Below are 19,038 nucleotides of genomic sequence, written 5' to 3' on the forward strand. Positions count from 1 at the left end.
GGCAACTCAGGATAGAGGGGCAACTCGGGACAGCGGGGCAGCCCGGGACAGAGGGGCAGCCCGGGACAGAGGGGAAGCCCAGTACTGAGGGGAAGCCCGGTACTGAGGGGAAGCCCGGTACTGAGGGGAAGCCCGGTACTGAGAGGGAGCTCAGTACTGAGGGGAAGCCGGTACTGAGGGGAAGCCCGGTACTGAGGGGAAGCCCGGTACTGAGAGGGAGCTCGGTACTGAGAGGGAGCCCAGTACAGAGAGGGAGCCTAGTACTGAGAGGAAGCTCAGTACTGAGAGGAAGCTCAGGCAGGTAGTAGGCTCCGGTAAATCCTGGCTGGCTGGTGGACCTGGATGATTAAGGTTGTCTGGCCGATCTAGAAGATCTTGGTAGACTGGCACTTCTGGCGGATCCTGGCAGACTGGTGACGCTGGGCCGACTGGCGGCGCTGGGCAGACAGGAGACTCCGGCAGCGCAGGAGATGAGAAAGGCTCTGGCTGCGCTGAACAGGCGAGGCGCACTGGACGCGCTGGGCCGACTGGGAGCACTGGTGGCGCTGTACAGACAGGACACTCCAGCAGCGCAGGAGAGGAGAACAGCTCTGGTTGCGCTAAACAAGCGGGAGACTCCGATAGCGCAGGAGAAGAGAACAGCTCTGGTTGCGCTAAACAAGCGGGAGACTCCGGCAGCGCAGGAGGGGAGAAAAGCACTGGCTGTGCTGAACAGGCAATGCGCACTGGACGCGCTGGGCCGTCTGGGAGCACTGGTGGCGCTGGACAGACAGGAGACTCCGGCAGCGCAGGAGAGGAGAAAAGCTCTGGCTGAGCTGAACAGGCGGGAGACTCCGGCAGCGCAGGAGGGGAGAAAAGCACTGGCTGCGCTGAACAGGCGAGGCGCACTGGAGGCCTGGTGCGTGGTGCTGGAACTGGTGGTACTGGCGCGAGGACACGCACAGGAAGCCTGGTGCGGGGAGCTGCTACCGGAGGACTGGTGTGTAGAGGTGGCTCTGGATAGACTGGACCGTGCAGGCGCACTGGAGCTCTTGAGCACCGAGCCTGCCCAAGCTTACCTGGCTCGATGCCCACTCTAGCCCGGCCAATAGGAAGGGCTGGTATGAGTCGCAGCTGGCTCTGCACCCGCACTGGAAACACCGTGCGCTCTATAGCATAACACGGTGCCTGCCCAGTCTCTCTAGCCCAACGGTGAGCACAGGGAGTATGCACAGGTTTCCTACCTGGCATAACTATTCTCCCTTTTAGCCCCCCCCAATAAATTTTTTGGGGTCACTTTCCGGTTTCCAACCGCGTCGCAGTGCTGCCTCCTCATACTCACGCCTCTCCGCTTTAGCTACTTCTATTTCCTCCTTGGGATGGCGATATTTTCCCGGCTACGCCCAGGGTCCTTTTCCGTCTAATATCATCTCCCAAGACCAGAAGTCCTCATATTGCTGCTCCTCACAATTAACAGGGAGAGTAGGCTCAGGTCTGACTCCTGACTCTGCCACTCTCTCTCTGCGCTTTCCCCGTTACCTACGGTTTTTGCTCTGTATAGCCGTGCTCTCCTTTTCCATCCGTGTATAGCCCTCTTCGCATTGCTGTAGGGAATCCCAGGCGGGCTCTTGCACTCGCTCTGGGTCGGACGCCCACCTGTCGATTTCTTCCCACGTCGTATAATCCCTGCTTCTGCCGTCCATATCGTCCTCCTTTAGCTCCTGCCAGTTCACACGCTGCTCGGTCTGTGAATCGTGGTGGGTGATTCTGTAATGAACTTTGTCTGCTGTTAGAAGAGAGGCAAACCGAAATGCAGCGTGTAGGTTACTCATGACCTTTAATAAAGAAAATACGGTACATGAAATAACGGAAGAAGAAAACAACAAACGAAAGAAACTAATACAGCCTATCTGGTGACTAACACAAAGACAGGTACAATCACCCACGAAATACAACGCGCACTCAGGCTACCTAAATACGGTTCCCAATCCGAGACAACTAGAATCAGCTGACTCCAATTAGGAATCGCCTCAGGCAGCCAAGCCTAACTAGACACACCCCTACTAATACACACTCCTAATTGATACAAACCCCTGTTATGCAGGTGAATGAGGACCCAAAAGCGACTTGGCGAAAACAGAGTTTTTAATCCAGTAAGAAACTTTACAAAACAAAAAGCATAATACTACTCGTAAAGACGAGAACAGACTGGAGACTTGATCGAGAACTGCAGGTTGCCTCGGGAAGGCACTTGAACCTAGCAGACTCAGACACCTGCTCACCACGCAGCATCTGAGGGAAACACGACACGACAGGGCAAAACATAGACACAGCACGGTGAATTATAGATGAGGATCCGACAGGGCAGGTACGGAAAACAAGGAGAGAAATAGGGACTCTAATCAGGGAAAAGGATCGGGAACAGGTGTGGGAAGACTAAATGATGATTAGGGGAATAGGAACAGCTGGGAGCAGGAACGGAACGATAGAGAGAAGAGAGAGCGAGAGAGTGAGAGAGGGAGGGGGAGAGAGAGGGATAAAAAGAGGGAAAGAACCTAATAAGACCAGCAGAGGGAAACGAATAGAAGGGGAAGCACAGGGACAAGACATGATAATTAATGACAAAACATGACAGTACCCCCCACTCACCGAGCGCCTCCTGGCGCACTCGAGGAGGAATCCTGGCGGCAACGGAGGAAATCATCAATGAGTGAACGGTCCAGCACGTCCCGAGACGGAACCCAACTCCTCTCCTCAGGACCGTAACCCTCCCAATCCACTAAGTATTGGTGACCCCGTCCCCGAGAACGCATGTCCATGATCTTATGTACCTTGTAAATAGGTGCGCTCTCGACAAGGACGGGAGGGGGAGGGAAGACGAACGGGGGTGCGAAGAAAGGGCTTGACACAGGAGACATGGAAGACAGGATGGACGCGACGAAGATGTCGCGGAAGAAGCAGTCGCACAGCGACAGGATTGACGACCTGGGAGACACGGAACGGACCAATGAACCGCGGAGTCAACTTACGAGAAGCTGTCGTAAGAGGAAGGTTGCGAGTGGAAAGCCACACTCTCTAGCCGCAACAATACCTTGGACTCTTAATCCTGCGTTTATTGGCGGCTCTCACAGTCTGTGCCCTGTAGCGGCAAAGTGCAGACCTCACCCTCCTCCAGGTGCGCTCACAACGTTGGACAAACGCTTGAGCGGAGGGAACGCTGGACTCGGCAAGCTGGGATGAGAACAGAGGAGGCTGGTAACCCAGACTACTCTGAAACGGAGATAACCCGGTAGCAGACGAAGGAAGCGAGTTGTGAGCGTATTCTGCCCAGGGGAGCTGTTCTGCCCAAGACGCAGGGTTTCTGAAAGAAAGGCTGCGTAGTATGCGACCAATCGTCTGATTGGCCCTCTCTGCTTGACCGTTAGACTGGGGATGAAACCCGGAAGAGAGACTGACGGACGCACCAATCAAACGACAGAACTCCCTCCAAAACTGTGACGTGAATTGCGGGCCTCTGTCTGAAACGGCGTCTAACGGGAGGCCATGAATTCTGAACACATTCTCGATAATGATTTGTGCCGTCTCCTTAGCGGAAGGAAGTTTAGCGAGGGGAATGAAATGTGCCGCCTTAGAGAACCTATCGACAACCGTAAGAATCACAGTCTTCCCCGCAGACAAAGGCAGACCGGTAATGAAGTCTAGGGCGATGTGAGACCATGGTCGAGAAGGAATGGGGAGCGGTCTGAGACGACCGGCAGGAGGAGAGTTACCTGACTTAGTCTGCGCGCAGTCCGAACAAGCAGCCACGAAACGGCGCGTGTCACGCTCCTGAGTCGGCCACCAAAAGCGCTGGCGAATAGACGCAAGAGTGCCTCGAACACCGGGATGACCAGCTAACTTGGCAGAGTGAGCCCACTGAAGAACAGCCAGACGAGTGGAAACAGGAACGAAAAGGAGGTTACTAGGACAAGCGCGCGGCGACGCAGTGTGCGTGAGTGCTTGCTTAACCTGTCTTTCAATTCCCCAGACTGTCAACCCGACAACACGCCCATAAGGAAGAATCCCCTCGGGATCAGTAGAAGCCACAGAAGAACTAAACAGACGGGATAAGGCATCAGGCTTGGTGTTCTTGCTACCCGGACGGTAAGAAATCACAAACTCGAAACGAGCGAAAAACAACGCCCAACGAGCTTGACGGGCATTAAGTCGTTTGGCAGAACGGATGTACTCAAGGTTCTTATGGTCTGTCCAAACGACAAAAGGAACGGTCGCCCTCCAACCACTGTCGCCATTCGCCTAGGGCTAAGCGGATGGCGAGCAGTTCACGGTTACCCACATCATAGTTGCGCTCAGATGGCGACAGGCGATGAGAAAAATAAGCGCAAGGATGAACCTTATCGTCAGACTGGAAGCGCTGGGATAGAATGGCTCCCACGCCTACCTCTGAAGCGTCAACCTCGACAATGAATTGTCTAGTGACGTCAGGAGTAACGAGGATAGGAGCGGACGTAAAACGTTCTTTTAGAAGATCAAAAGCTCCCTGGGCGGAACCGGACCACTTAAAACACGTCTTGACAGAAGTAAGAGCTGTGAGAGGGGCAGCAACTTGACCGAAATTATGAATGAAACGCCGATAGAAATTAGCGAAACCTAAAAAGCGCTGCAACTCGACACGTGACCTTGGAACGGGCCAATCACTGACAGCTTGGACCTTAGCGGAATCCATCTGAATGCCTTCAGCGGAAATAACGGAACCGAGAAAAGTAACGGAGGAGACATGAAAAGAGCACTTCTCAGCCTTTACGTAGAGACAATTCTCTAAAAGGCGCTGTAGAACACGTCGAACGTGCTGAACATGAATCTCGAGTGAAGGTGAAAAAATCAGGATATCGTCAAGATAGACAAAAACAAAGATGTTCAGCATGTCTCTCAGAACATCATTAACTAATGCCTGAAAAACAGCTGGCGCATTGGCGAGACCAAACGGCAGAACCCGGTACTCAAAATGCCCTAACGGAGTGTTAAACGCCGTTTTCCACTCGTCCCCCTCTCTGATGCGCACGAGATGGTAAGCGTTACGAAGGTCCAACTTAGTAAAGCACCTGGCTCCCTGCAGAATCTCGAAGGCTGATGACATAAGGGGAAGCGGATAACGATTCTTAACCGTTATGTCATTCAGCCCTCGATAATCCACGCAGGGGCGCAGAGTACCGTCCTTCTTCTTAACAAAAAGAACCCCGCCCGGCCGGAGAGGAAGAAGGCACTATGGTACCGGCGTCAAGAGACACAGATAAATAATCCTCGAGAGCCTTACGTTCGGGAGCCGACAGAGAGTATAGTCTACCCCGAGGAGGAGTGGTCCCCGGAAGGAGATCAATACTACAATCATAAGACCGGTGAGGAGGAAGGGAGTTGGCTCGGGACCGACTGAAGACCGTGCGCAGATCATGATATTCCTCCGGCACTCCTGTCAAATCGCCAGGTTCCTCCTGAGAAATGGGGACAGAAGAAATGGGAGGGATGGCAGACATTAAGCACTTCACATGACAAGATACGTTCCAGGATAGGATAGAATTACAAGACCAATTAATAGAAGTATTATGACATACTAGCCAGGGATGACCCAAAACAACAGGTGTGAAAGGTGAACGAAAAATCAAAAAAGAAATAGTCTCACTGTGGTTACCAGATACTGTGAGAGTTAAAGGTAGTGTCTCAAATCTGATACTGGGAAGATGACTACCATCTAAGGCAAACATGGGCGTAGGCTTGTCTAACTGTCTGAAAGGAATGTTATGTTTCCGAACCCATGCTTCGTCCATGAAACAACCCTCAGCCCCAGAGTCAATCAAGGCACTGCATGTAGCACCCGAACCGGTCCAGCGTAGATGGACCGACATAGTAGTACAGGATCTAGATGAAGAGACCTGAGTAGTAGCGCTCACCAGTAGCCCTCCGCTTACTGATGGGCTCTGGCCTCTTACTGGACATGAATTAACAAAATGTCCATCAAATCCGCAATAGAGGCACAGGCGGTTGGTGATCCTCCGTTCCCTCTCCTTAGTCGAGATGCGAATCCCTCCCAGCTGCATGGGCTCAGTCTCAGAGCCAGAGGAGGGAGATGGTTGCGATGCGGAGCAGGGAAACACCGTTGATGCGAGCTCTCTTCCACGAGCCTGGTGACGAAGATCTACCCGTCGTTCTATGCGGATGGCGAGAGCAATCAAAGAGTCCACACTGGAAGGAACCTCCCGAGAGAGAATCTCATCTTTGACCACTGTGTGGAGTCCCTCCAGAAAACGAGCGAGCAGCGCCGGCTCGTTCCAGTCACTAGAGGCAGCAAGAGTACGAAACTCTATAGAGTAATCCGTTATGGATCGATCACCTTGGCATAGGGAAGCCAGGGCCCTAGAAGCCTCCCCACCAAAAACTGAACGGTCAAAAACCCGAATCATCTCCTCTTTAAAGTTCTGGTAATTGTTAGAACAATCAGCCCTTGCCTCCCAGATAGCTGTGCCCCACTCTCGGGCCCGGCCAGTAAGGAGTGAAATGACGTAAGCAACCCGAGCTCTCTCTAGAGTATGTGTTGGGTTGGAGAGAGAACACAATCTCACACTGGGTGAGAAAGGAGCGGCACTCAGTGGGCTGCCCGGAGTAGCAAGGTGGGTTATTAACCCTAGGTTCTGGAGGCTCGGCAGGCCAGGAAGTAACAGGTGGCACGAGACGAAGACTCTGGAACTGTCCAGAGAGGTCGGAAACCTGAGCGGCCAGGTTCTCCACGGCATGGCGAGCAGCAGACAATTCCTGCTCGTGTCTGCCGAGCATGGCTCCTTGGATCTCGACGGCAGTGTTACGAGCGTCTGTAGTCGCTGGGTCCATTCCTTGGTCGGATCCTTCTGTTATGCAGGTGAATGAGGACCCAAAAGCGACTTGGCGAAAACAGAGTTTTTAATCCAGTAAGAAACTTTACAAAACAAAAAGCATAATACTACTCGTAAAGACGAGAACAGACTGGAAACTTGATCGAGAACTGCAGGTTGCCTCGGGAAGGCACTTGAACCTAGCAGACTCAGACACCTGCTCACCACGCAGCATCTGAGGGAAACACGACACGACAGGGCAAAACATAGACACAGCACGGTGAATTATAGATGAGGATCCGACAGGGCAGGTACGGAAAACAAGGAGAGAAATAGGGACTCTAATCAGGGAAAAGGATCGGGAACAGGTGTGGGAAGACTAAATGATGATTAGGGGAATAGGAACAGCTGGGAGCAGGAACGGAACGATAGAGAGAAGAGAGAGCGAGAGAGTGAGAGAGGGAGGGGGAGAGAGAGGGATAAAAAGAGGGAAAGAACCTAATAAGACCAGCAGAGGGAAACGAATAGAAGGGGAAGCACAGGGACAAGACATGATAATTAATGACAAAACATGACAACCCCAATACGAAATACAACATATAAACCCATGTCACACCCTGGCCTACCCAAACATATAACAAAAACACAAGATACAATGACCAAGGCGTGACAGCTATATTCCCTCTGGATACCATTCTGGATCAATAGCATTCACATGATAATGTAGTCAGATTGACTAATGTAGTTTATTATTATTATATTAAAAATAATGTTTGGATAATTTCCATCCACCTACATAATAGTGACTCATCCAATTGATGGGGATTTTCTGTATTACACTACAATGTCATCATCATCAGCTCTTTCTCTCTGTTCTTCACATTTATTTTCGAGCACAGAGGTTGGTGACTCTTCACAAAGGGTTAACATAGGAGGATGATATTAAGGAGGATTTGTTTAGAAGTAACATGATTGACAGGCGTGGTAAGTGGCCAGGGTGACAATATTATCTGTTTATTCTTGGCGAGGTATCAAATCAAGTAAACGTTTATTGGTGGCATACAGTACACAGTTTAGCAGATGTTATAGCGGTGCAGCGAAATGCTTGTGTTACTAGCTCCTAGTGCAGTAAAATGTCAAACAAGTACACACGTAATAAATAATAGAGAATATCAGAAAGAATCCAGTTAAAAACCCAAATAACACTGTATCAAGTAATCCAAATGCAATCTATGCGTACAGAGCCTCCAGAAAGTATTCATACCCCTTGACTTATTCCACATTTTGTAGTGTTACAGCCTGAATTCAACATTGATTAAATTAATTTACACTCAATACCCCATAATGACAAAGTGAAAACATGTTTTTAGAATGTTTTGCTATTTTATTTTTGATTGAACATTAACTACAGAAATACTGTATCTCATTTACATAAGTATTCACACCCCTGAGCCAATACTTTGTAGAAGCATCTTTGGCAGCGATTACAGCTGTGAGTCTTTCTGCGTAAGTCTCAAAGAGGTTTCCACATTACTCTCATTCTCATTACTCTCACTCACTCTCATTCTTCAAGCTCTGTGAAATTGGTTGTTAATCCTTTATAGACAACCATTTTAAGGTCTTGCCATAGATTTTCCAGTAGATTTAAGTCAAAACTAAAATAATTTAAGTCAAAACTAACTCGCCACTAATTGTGAAACACAATTATTGCACACAGAATGAGTCCATGCAACATATTGTGTGGCTTGTTAAGCACATTGTTACTCCTGAACTTGTTTAGGCTTGCCATAACAAAGGGGTTGAATAGTTATTGACTCAATACATTTTTATTTGTTAATCATTTGTAATTGTCACGCCCTGACCTTAGATATCTCTGTTTTTATATATATTTTGGTTAGGTCAGGGTGTGACTAGGGTGGGTACTCTAGTTTTTGTATGTCTAGGGTTTTTGTCTGTCTAGGAGTTTTTGTATGTCTATGTTGGCCTGATATGGTTCCCAATCAGAGACAGTTGTTAATCGTTGTCTCTGATTGGATATCATATTTAGGAAGCCATTTTCCTAATTTGTGTTGTGGGATCTTGTCTATGTATAGTTGCCTTAGTGCACATCAGTAGCTTCACGTTTTGTTTGGTTGTTTGTTGTTTTGTTAGGTGAGTTTCAGTTTAATTAAAATTATGTGGAACTCTACTCACGCTGCGCCTTGGTCTCATCATTATGACGAACGTAACAGTAATACAAAAAAAAAATATATATATACACTTTTACATTATGGGGTATTGTGTGTAGGCCAGTAACCAACATTCAGGCTGTAACGCAACAAAATTATGAAAAAGTCAAATGGTGTGAATACTTTCTGACGGCACTGTATATACACCAACAGATATAGTAAGAATGATATGTACAGCAGTATGTGGACACATGGCCTTCGACCATCTCATTCCAAAATCAGCCTCCACTCCACAGCTATAACAGCCTCCACTCTGCTGGGAAGGCTTTCCACTATATGTTGTAACATTGCTACGGGGACTTGGTTCCATTCATCCACAAAAGCATTAGTGAGGTCGGGCACAGATGTGGGTGATTAGGCCTGGCTCGCAGTCAGTGTTCCAATTCATCCCATAGATGTTTGATGGGGTTGAGGTCAGGGCTCTGTGTAGGCCAGTCAAGTTCTCCCACACCGATCTCAACAAACCATTTCTGTATGGACCTAGCTTTGTGCACGGGGGCATTGCCATGCTGAAACAGGAAAGGGTCTTCCCCAAACTGTTGCCACAATGTTGGAAATACAGAATTGTCTAGAATGTCATTGTATGCTATAGCATTAAGATTTCCCTTCACTGAAACTAAGGGGCCTAGCCCGAACTATGAAAAACAGCCTCCAACCATTATACCTCTTCCACCAAACTTTACAGTTGGCTCTATCCATTGGGCAGGTAGCGTTCCCCTGGCATCCACCAAATCCAGATTTGTCAACTGGCTGATGGTGAAGAGTGATTCATGACTCCAGAATTGCGAGCTTTAAACCACTCCAGCTGACTCTTGGCATTGTGCATGGTGATCTTAGGCTTGTGTGCGGCTGCTCGGCCATGGAAACCAATTTCATGAAGCTCACGATGAACAGTTATTGTGTTGAAGTTGCTCCCAGGGGCAGTTTGGAACTCAGGAGTGAACCGAGGACAGATTATTTTTTACGCGCTACACGCTTCAACACTCAGCGGTCCCGTTCTATGAGCTTGTGTGGTCTACCACTTCACAGTTGAGCCGTTGTTAATATACTTATCCTCTTCCTCAGTTGTGCACTGGGGCCTCCCACTCCTCTTTCTATTCTGGTTAGAGACCGTTTGCACTGTTCTGTGAAGGGAGTAGTTCACAGCGTTGTACGAGTTCTTCAGTTTCTTGGCAATTTCTCGCATGAAAAACCCTTCATTTCGCAGAACAAGAATAGACTGATGAGTTTCAGAAGAAAGTTCTTTGTTTCTGGACATTTTGAGCCTGTAATCAAACCCACAAATGCTGATGCTCCAGATACTCAACTAGTCTAAAGAAGGCCAGTTTTATTGCTTCTTTAATTAGCACAGCAGTTTTCAGCTGTAATGGACAAAAAAAATGATTTTATTTCAAAGACAAGGACAATTCTAAGTGACCCCAAACTTTTGAACAGTAGTGTAGTACCAGTCAAAAATGTAGACACACCTAGTAATTCCAGGGTTTTTCATTATTTTTACTATTTTCACATTGTAGAATAATAGTGAAGACATCAACACTATGAAAAACACATATGGAATCATGTAATAACGAACAAATTGATAAACAAATTTAAATATATTTTATATGTGAGATTCTTCAAAGTAAACACCCTTTGCCTTGATGACAGCTTTGCACACTCTTGGCATTCGCTCAACCAGCTTCACCTGGAATGCTTTTCCTGCAGTTCTTGAAGGAGTTCCCACACATTCTGAGCACTTGTTGGCTGCTATCTTTGTCTCTTACTACAAGAGTTGGACTATAGTAGGGAATCCATCCTGAGGGTAATCTTTCTTTGTCTTTCTGTTAATGTCCTTTCTGTGCTCTCACTAATGAGCAGCGATCATGAAGGTGTAAATCACATGACACGGCTGGATGCAATGTGCTTCTCTGACAGGGTCCCTGTCCAAATGACATTTAGATGCCTGGTAATTAACCCTGCTGCCTTTCTTTGTGTTTGTCTGTGTGTGTGTGTGTGTGTGTGTGTGTGTGTGTGTGTGTGTGTGTGTGTGTGTGTGTGTGTGTGTGTGTGTGTGTGTGTGTGTGTGTGTGTGTGTGTGTGTGTGTGTGTGTGTGTGTGTGTGTGTGTGTGTGTGTGTGTGTGTGTGTGTGTGTGTGTGTTTGAGTCTCAGAACTCTGTGTGATATCACATAATTGTGTGTGTGTGTGTTTGTGTGTGTGTGAGTGTGTGTTTGTTTGAGTCTCAGGACTCTGTGTGATATCACATAAGTGTGTGTTTGTGTGTGTGTCTGTGTGTGTGTGTGTGTGTGTGTGTGTGTGTGTGTGTGTGTGTGTGTGTGTGTGTGTGTGTGTGTGTGTGTGTGTGTGTGTGTGTGTGTGTGTGTGTGTGTGTGTGTGTGTGTGTGTGTGTGTGTGTGTGTGTGTGTGTGCGCGCATTAGTGCCTGAGCAATGGAGCAAGCGGAGCAGCTGATGTTTTGAGATAGGTCTGTATTAAAATAGATACAGTTGAAGCTGGAAGTTTTATATACACCTTAACCAAATACATTTAAACTCACAATTCCTGACTTTTAATCCCAGTAAAACGTCCCTGTCTTAGGTCAGTTTATTTTAAGATTGTGAAATGTCAGAATAATAGTATAGAGAATTCTTTCTTTCTTTCATCACATTCCCAGTCAAGGCTTTCTGATGGCCACTCCAACACCTTGACTTTGTTGTCCTTAAGCCATTTTGCCACAACTTTGGAAGTATGCTTGGGGTCATTGTCCATTTGGAAGACCCATTTGTGACCAAGCTTTAACTTCCTGACTGATGTCTTGAGATGTTGCTTCAATATATCCACATAATTTTTCTCATGATGCCATCTATTTTGTGAAGTGCATCAGTCCCTCCTGCAGCAAAGCACCCCCACAACATGATGCTGCCACTTCGTGCTTCACAGTTGGGATGGTGTTCTTCGACTTACAAGCCTCCCCCTTTTTCCTCCAAACATAACAATGGTCATTATGGCCAAACAGTTCTATTTTTGTTTCATCAGACCAGAGGACATTTCTCCAAAAAGTTTTTTATGGTGGTTTGGAGCAGTGGCTTCTTCCTTGCTGAGCAGCCTTTCAGGTTTTGTTGATATAGGACTCGTTTTACTGTGGATGTAGATACTTGTGTACCTGTTTCCTCCAGCATCTTCACAAGATCCTTTGCTGTTGTTCTGGGATTAATTTGCACTTTTTGCACCAAAGTACGTTCATCTCTAGAAGACAGAACGCGTCTCCTTCCTGAGTGGTATGACGACTGCTTGGTCCCATGGTGTTTATACTTGCATACTATTGTTTGTACAGATGAACATGGTACCTTAAGGCGTTTGGAAATTGCTCCCAAGGAGGAACCAGACTTGTGGAGGTCTTCAATTTTTTTCTGAGGTATTGAATTATTTATTTTGATTTTCCCATGATGTCAAGCAAAGAGGCACTGAGTTTTAAGGTAGGACTTGAAATATCCACAGGTACACCTCCAATTGATTCAAATGATGTCAATTAGCCTATCAGAAGATGTCATTTTCTGGAATTTTCCAGGCTGTTTAAAGGCACAGTCAACTTAGTGTATGTAAACTTCTGACCCACTGGAATTGTGATACAGTGAATTATAAGTGAAATAATCTGTCTGTAAACAATTGTTGGAAAAATTAGTTGTGTCATACATAAAGTAGACGTCCTCACCGACTTGCCAAAACTATAGTTTGTTAACAAGAATTTTGTGGAGTGGTTAATGACTCCAACCTACAGTGTAAGTGTATGTAAACTTTCGACTTCAACTGTATGTGCGATAGAAATAGTTTGACTTCTTAGTGAGTGTATTTTGAGTAGATTGGTTGGGAGTGCTGTGTTCACAGTCTGTGCTGAGCTGCTTGCCTGGGCTCATGTTCATTTTAAGTCAGGGCTGTTCCCCAATATAGATACGACTAAATATCTCTGTGTTTTCCAGTCCTGAACATCAAGCCTCAACAGGCCTCTGTCTCTGTGGCCATGTTCTGAGGGATGAGTCGTAGGAGTCGATTAAATCTTAATCACGTTGGTCTATTGTTCATTAATTGATCCTGTCAGTGAGGCTGGGGATCATAATGTTTAATGTGGGTAGAACTCCATTAATGAGGATTGAACCCCACTCTCATCATGACAGATGACAGACACTTATTGAGGAGACACGGGATTTATAGATTACTCAATATCTGTCTCTATCAAGCTCTGTACTTAATGTAATCACTAATGATACAGTATGTTGCTGTATGCTTCACACCTAGGCTAAAGTCTGTTAATTGATGTGGTAACATCTGTTGGTATGCAGCTGGTGTGTGAGGAGTTGGGTGTGTTCCTTTATCCTGGCAGATAGGGCAGGTCTGGCTGTGCTGATGGATGGAGGGAGATAAGGATAGCTGACAGCTTTGTGTGAGCCACTTGTGTTCCTCATTTATCAGCCAAAACAGGTCCTGGCTGTGTGTGGGGCCGATCCTGTGTGTGTGCGTGTGTCACAGGAGGTTGGTGGTTACCATGTTTTTGATGCTATTTCATTCGCTCCGCTACAGCCATTATTATGAGCTGTCCTCCCCTCAGCAGCCACCACTGGTGTGTGTGTTATCATTTTCAGACATTCACTCTCTCTCTCTCCCTCTTTCTCACTCACACACACACAGACACATTATCACTTTCAGACACTCACAACCACAACTTGTTCTCTAATGAAACTCCCCTCAATCCATCACGGGAAGATATTCCTCTGTGGGGGCTACTCTCCTGTTCTGAATGGATGGATCCCTGACATGGACCACCTCAGACAGGAGATAATAACTGTAAAAAGGTCCTTATTAGTCCAGGAGATAAAAAAGAGAAAAGATGAGTCACTGGAAATTAACAAGTATATCTCTATACCCTTTACGTGGATCATTTGAAATGAGGAGGATGGGGAATAGAGGAATTTTTATTTAACTAGGCAAGTCAGTTAAGACAAATTCTTATTTACTATGACAGCCTACGGCCAAGCCCGGACAACGCTGGGCCAATTGTGCGCCAGCCTATGGAACTCCCAATTACAGCCAGTTGTGATACAGCCTGGAATCGAACCAGGGTGTCTGCAGTGATGCCTCTAGCACTGAGATGCAGTGCCTTAGACCGCTATGCCACCCGGGAGCCCGAGTGGTGAGGAAAGAGGAGAGAGATGTGCACAGTGAGATTGAGACATCCCAAGGAGGGTCAGCTTACTTTTTCTGGTAGCCATGACAACCAGGCAGCCCTGCGCCCCAAAAAACAATGATTAAGGATAGACATGAAATACACAGTGAATGTCTCTTCTTCTTCTTAGAAGCGTGCAGGATGTGAGAGCCCTGCTGGAAGTTAAATGTCCTAATTGCATCCCTTTTGTCCGTAGCAGCAAGGTCTGCATAGCGTTGTCCCCATTCCCGTCTGCCCACTCAGACATATTAGCAGAACTGTTCCCATCTGTCTGATGTACCCCTATATGTCCTCACTTCAGATCCCTGTCCACATGCACACACTTTCAATCCATTTTTATCACAAAACAACACCACTTTTCATTGCTTTGAATGTTCCCTCTTATCTGGGCTCTTAATGTAATCTGAAAATTGTGGCCATCTGAGCAGAGCTTTTCATGCAAGCTTGGCATTTACAGTCTGTTATTATCAGATCCGGATTCTAAGATATGAGTGATAGTCCACCCATTAACCTGGAACACAGAGAATGTTCTCTTCCCTGTTGGTGAATGGAGGTAGTGCTGGAACCTGTGATCTGCTCACATCAGAACCTATCCAGCCCTTATCCCACAGTACACACTGAGCTTCAGCAAACTGTAATTTAGAGTAGAGGATGGCTGGGTTGGGCTGGCATGCTTTTTCATGCAATGGTATTCCTTAGTGGCGAGTAATGTGGTAAAGTAGGTCAGTGTTTAATTAACTAGTGGTACAGTTGTGCTGTTCTGAGGCTCTACCCCTCGCAGAAAATGGAGTAAGACAAGGGGACACAAAGGAGGGGTACCCTCTTAGAAAAAAAGAGATCCAAGGGGTTCTTCAGCTGTCCCCATAGGAGAACCCTTTTTGGTTCCTGGTAGAACCCTTTTTGGTTTCAGGTAAACCCTTTCGGGTTCCATGTAGAGCCCTCTGTGGAAAGGGTTTTACATGGAACCCAAAAGTGTTCTGCCTGGAACCTAAAAAGGTTCTTCAAAGGGTTCTCCTATGGGGACTGCCAAAGAACCCTTTAAGTTGGAGATGAGCCTGTGTTCAGTAGAGAGATGGCTCTGCTCTCTATCCTTCCTCCTCTATTCCAGCAGTTCACTCAGCTTTTGTGTGCCCTATGCGTGTCTCTCAAAAGCAAACAAGAGACAAATGACAGTGACAATGGAGAGAAGAGAGAAAGGAGGGGTGACAGAAAGAGCAATGATAAAGGTAGAGAGAAGAGAATGAACAGGGGAGGGATATCAATAGGATAAAGAGGAGGACTGAAATAGAGAGAGAGGGATGGAGCGGGATGTGCTTCTGCAGCCAGTTGTCATTTCAATTCAAAGGACCGGATTCAAAAGATGTTCTCTTTAAAATCTCTTAAGGATCCAACCTTTTTTTTAAAATTTCACCTAAAATGACATACCCAAATCTAACTGACTGTAGCTCAGGCCCTGAAGCAAGGATATGCATATTATTGGTACCATTTGAAAGGAAACACTTTTGAAGTTTGTGGAAATGTGAAATGAATGTAGTAGAATATAACACATTAGATCTGGTAAAATATAATGCAAAGAAAACCTTTTTACAAACCTTCTTTTGTATATTTCTTTGTACCATCAACTTTGAAATGCAAGAGAAAGGCCATAATGTATTATTCCAGCCCAGGTACAATTTAGATTTTTGCCAGTAGACAGCAGCAGTGTATGTGCAAAGTTTTTGACTGATCTAATGAACCATTGTATTTCTTTTCAAAATGTTGTATCAAGACTGCCCAAATGTGCCTAATTTGTTCATGTTCAAAACTGTCCACTCTCCTCAAACAGTAGCATGGTATTCTTTCACCGTAATACTACTGTCTACTGTAAATTGGACAGTCCACTAATCCTAAAGAAGTCTTAATAGTTCTGGTCGGTGGCAATAACTATAGCAACTCGTTTAGGCTTGCACTGCAGTCATTTTCATACACTGGAGTTTAGAGCCCACACTTTGTCCAATAGCCAAAAGTCCAGTTTAACAGAAACAAGGGCAAACATAGTGGTATGAATATGTAATTTCCTTCCCATTCACATGGTGAGCCAGGGACCAGCACGGCTCCACAAGCTCCTGTAGTTCTTTAAAGCTGACTGGAGTCCTCCTGGCTGGGACTGGGTTTGGAGTTTGGAGGCTAAGGGTGGGGCTGGGCACTAAGTTTGGTACTGAGGCTTAAGTCTGTTTCTAATTCTGTTCCTGGGTCAAGGGCCTCAGTGGATCAAGGGTGGCCCTGTTTCAGTTGGAGTCTGCAGCAGACTCTCTCCCACCTCCAGCTGCCTGTAGCAGCCATCTACAGTTGAAGTCAGAAGTTTACATACATCTTAGCCAAATACATACAAACTCAGTTTTTCACAATTCCTGACATGTAATCCTCGTAACAATTCCCTGTCTTAGGTCAGTTAGGATCACCACTTTATTTTAAGAATGTGAAATGTCAGAATAATAGCAGAGAGAATTATTTATTTCAGCTTTTATTTCTTTCATCACATTCCCAGTGTGTCAGAAGTTTACATACACTCAATTAGTATTTGGTAGCAGTGACTTTAAATTGTTTAACTTGGGTCAAACATTTCGGGTAGCCATCCACAAGCTTCCCACAATAAGTTGGGTGAATTATGGCCCATTCCTCCTGACAGATCTTGTGTAACTGAGTCAGGTTTGTAGGCCTCCTTGCTCGCACTCGCTTTTTCAGTTCTGTCCACACATTTTCTGTAAGATTGAGGTCAGGCCTTTGTGATGGCCACTCCAATACCTTGATTTTGTTGTCCTTAAGCCATTTTGCCACAACTTTGGAGTCATTGTCCATTTGGAAGACCCATTTGCGACCAAGCTTTAACTTCCTGACTGATGTCTTGAGATGTTGCTTCAATATAGCCACATAATTTTCCCACCTTATGATGCCAATTATTTTGTGGCCCTCCTGCAGCAAAGCACCCCAACAACATGATGCTGCCACCCCCGCGCTTCACGGTTGGGATGGTGTTCTTTGGATTGCAAGCCTCCCCCTCTCCAAACATAATGATGGTCATTATGGCCAAACAGTTCTATTTTTGTTTCATCAGACCAGAGGAGATTTCTCCAAAAAGTACAATCTTTGTCCCCATGTACAATTGCAAACTGTAGTAAGCCTTTTTTATGGTGGTTTTGGAGCAATGGCTTCTTCCTTGCTGAGCGGCCTTTCAGGTTATGTCGATATGGGACTCGTTTTACTGTGGATATAGATACTTTTGTACCTGTTTCCTCCAGCATCTTCACAAGGTCCTGCTGTTGTTCTGTGATTGATTTTCGCACCAAAGTACGTTCATCTCTATGAGACAGAACACGTCTCCTTCCTGAGCGGTATGACGGCTGTGTGGTCCCATGCTGTTTATACTTGCGTACTATTGTTTGTACAGATGAACGTGGTACCTTCAGGCGTTTGGGAATTGCTCTCAAGCATGAACCAGACTTGTGGAGGTCTCCAATTTTTTTCTGAGGTCTTGGCTGATTTCTTTTGATTTTCCCATCATGTCAAGCAAAGAGGCACTGAGATTGAAGGTAGGCCTTGAAATACATCCATAGGTAGACCTCCAATTGACTCAAATGATGTCAATTAGGCTATCAGAAGCTTCTAAAGCCATGACATAATTTTCTGGAATTTTCCAAGCTGTTTAAAAGCACAGTCAACTTAGTATATGTAAACTTCTGACCCACTGGAATTGTGATACAGTGAATTAAAAGTGAAATAATCTATCTGTAAACATTGTTGGAAAAATTATTTGTGTCATGCACAAAGTAGATGTCCTAACCGACTTGCCAAAACTATAGTTTTTCAACAAGACATTTGTGGAGTGGTTGAAAAACGAGTTTTAATGACTCCAACCTAAGTGTACAGTATGTAAACTTCCGACTTCAACTGTACTTCACTCTAGAGTCATTCTGAGATAAGGCCTATATCGAAAGCTCTGCAAGTGGTTTTCACTTCATTGATCTTACAGCTCGCAAATGCCCAAATCATTGTATGAATTCTTTACTATAATCAATAATGGTTCAGCATTGAGCCCGAAGACTGCAGGGAGATTTTGATAGATCGTGATGCGGATGATGAAGATGATGATGATGATTATTGTTATGACGATCATTATGCTGATTTCGACATTGTTCGTGATGATAATGGCGATAATGATATAATGCTAAAGAGGATGTTTATTGATCACTGTGTGTATATGATAGTCACAGGGAGCCCAGGGTGTAATGACAGTGATCATGGCATGTGTAGTTGCATGGCTAATGGCAGCAGGGCTAATGGCAGCATGGCTAATGGCAGCAGGGCTAAGGGCAGCTGTTAACCTGATTGATGTCTCCTCCTTTCCTCTCATCTGCTCCTCTCCTGCCTGCAGATGATGGTAAGCTATCTCTGGACGAGTTCCAGGCGTTCTTCTCCGACGGGACACTGAACGAGGAAGAACTGGAGAATCTGTTTCACACAATTGACTCTGATAACACCAGGTGAGACAGTGCATCACATCACACTTCAACAGCAGAGCAGAGCTACAGACCGGAACACAATGGGTCTGGACCTCAGTGTGGAGATACCATTGAAGCTATATGAAACTATTGCATTTTTTTTACCGAAGTTATCCTCTAGTTTCAGTCTACTTTTATCCATTGCAGGTCTATCCCATAACCTCTATTCCCCTCTATTCATGCTAGTAGCCTGTTCACTGACATATAGGGCTGCAAAAGACGTGTGTGCGTGTGTCTG

The 19,038-nt window shown here is 46.0% G+C and overlaps 1 protein-coding gene across 2 annotated transcripts in view; it reads left to right on the forward strand.

Moving 5' to 3' along the window:
- The window catches only part of LOC124037007 (N-terminal EF-hand calcium-binding protein 2-like), a 178,083-nt gene that overhangs the window by 41,386 nt on the left and 117,659 nt on the right, over positions 1 to 19,038 (forward strand). For both annotated transcript variants that reach the window (XM_046351628.1, XM_046351636.1), the window contains exon 3: positions 18,674 to 18,782. In XM_046351628.1, coding sequence (XP_046207584.1) covers positions 18,674 to 18,782 — 109 coding nt within the window. The remainder of the gene's footprint in view (positions 1 to 18,673; positions 18,783 to 19,038) is intronic.

This window comes from Oncorhynchus gorbuscha, linkage group LG01 (assembly GCF_021184085.1).
Source record: "Oncorhynchus gorbuscha isolate QuinsamMale2020 ecotype Even-year linkage group LG01, OgorEven_v1.0, whole genome shotgun sequence".
In the NCBI taxonomy this organism is placed as follows: Eukaryota; Metazoa; Chordata; class Actinopteri; order Salmoniformes; family Salmonidae; genus Oncorhynchus; species Oncorhynchus gorbuscha.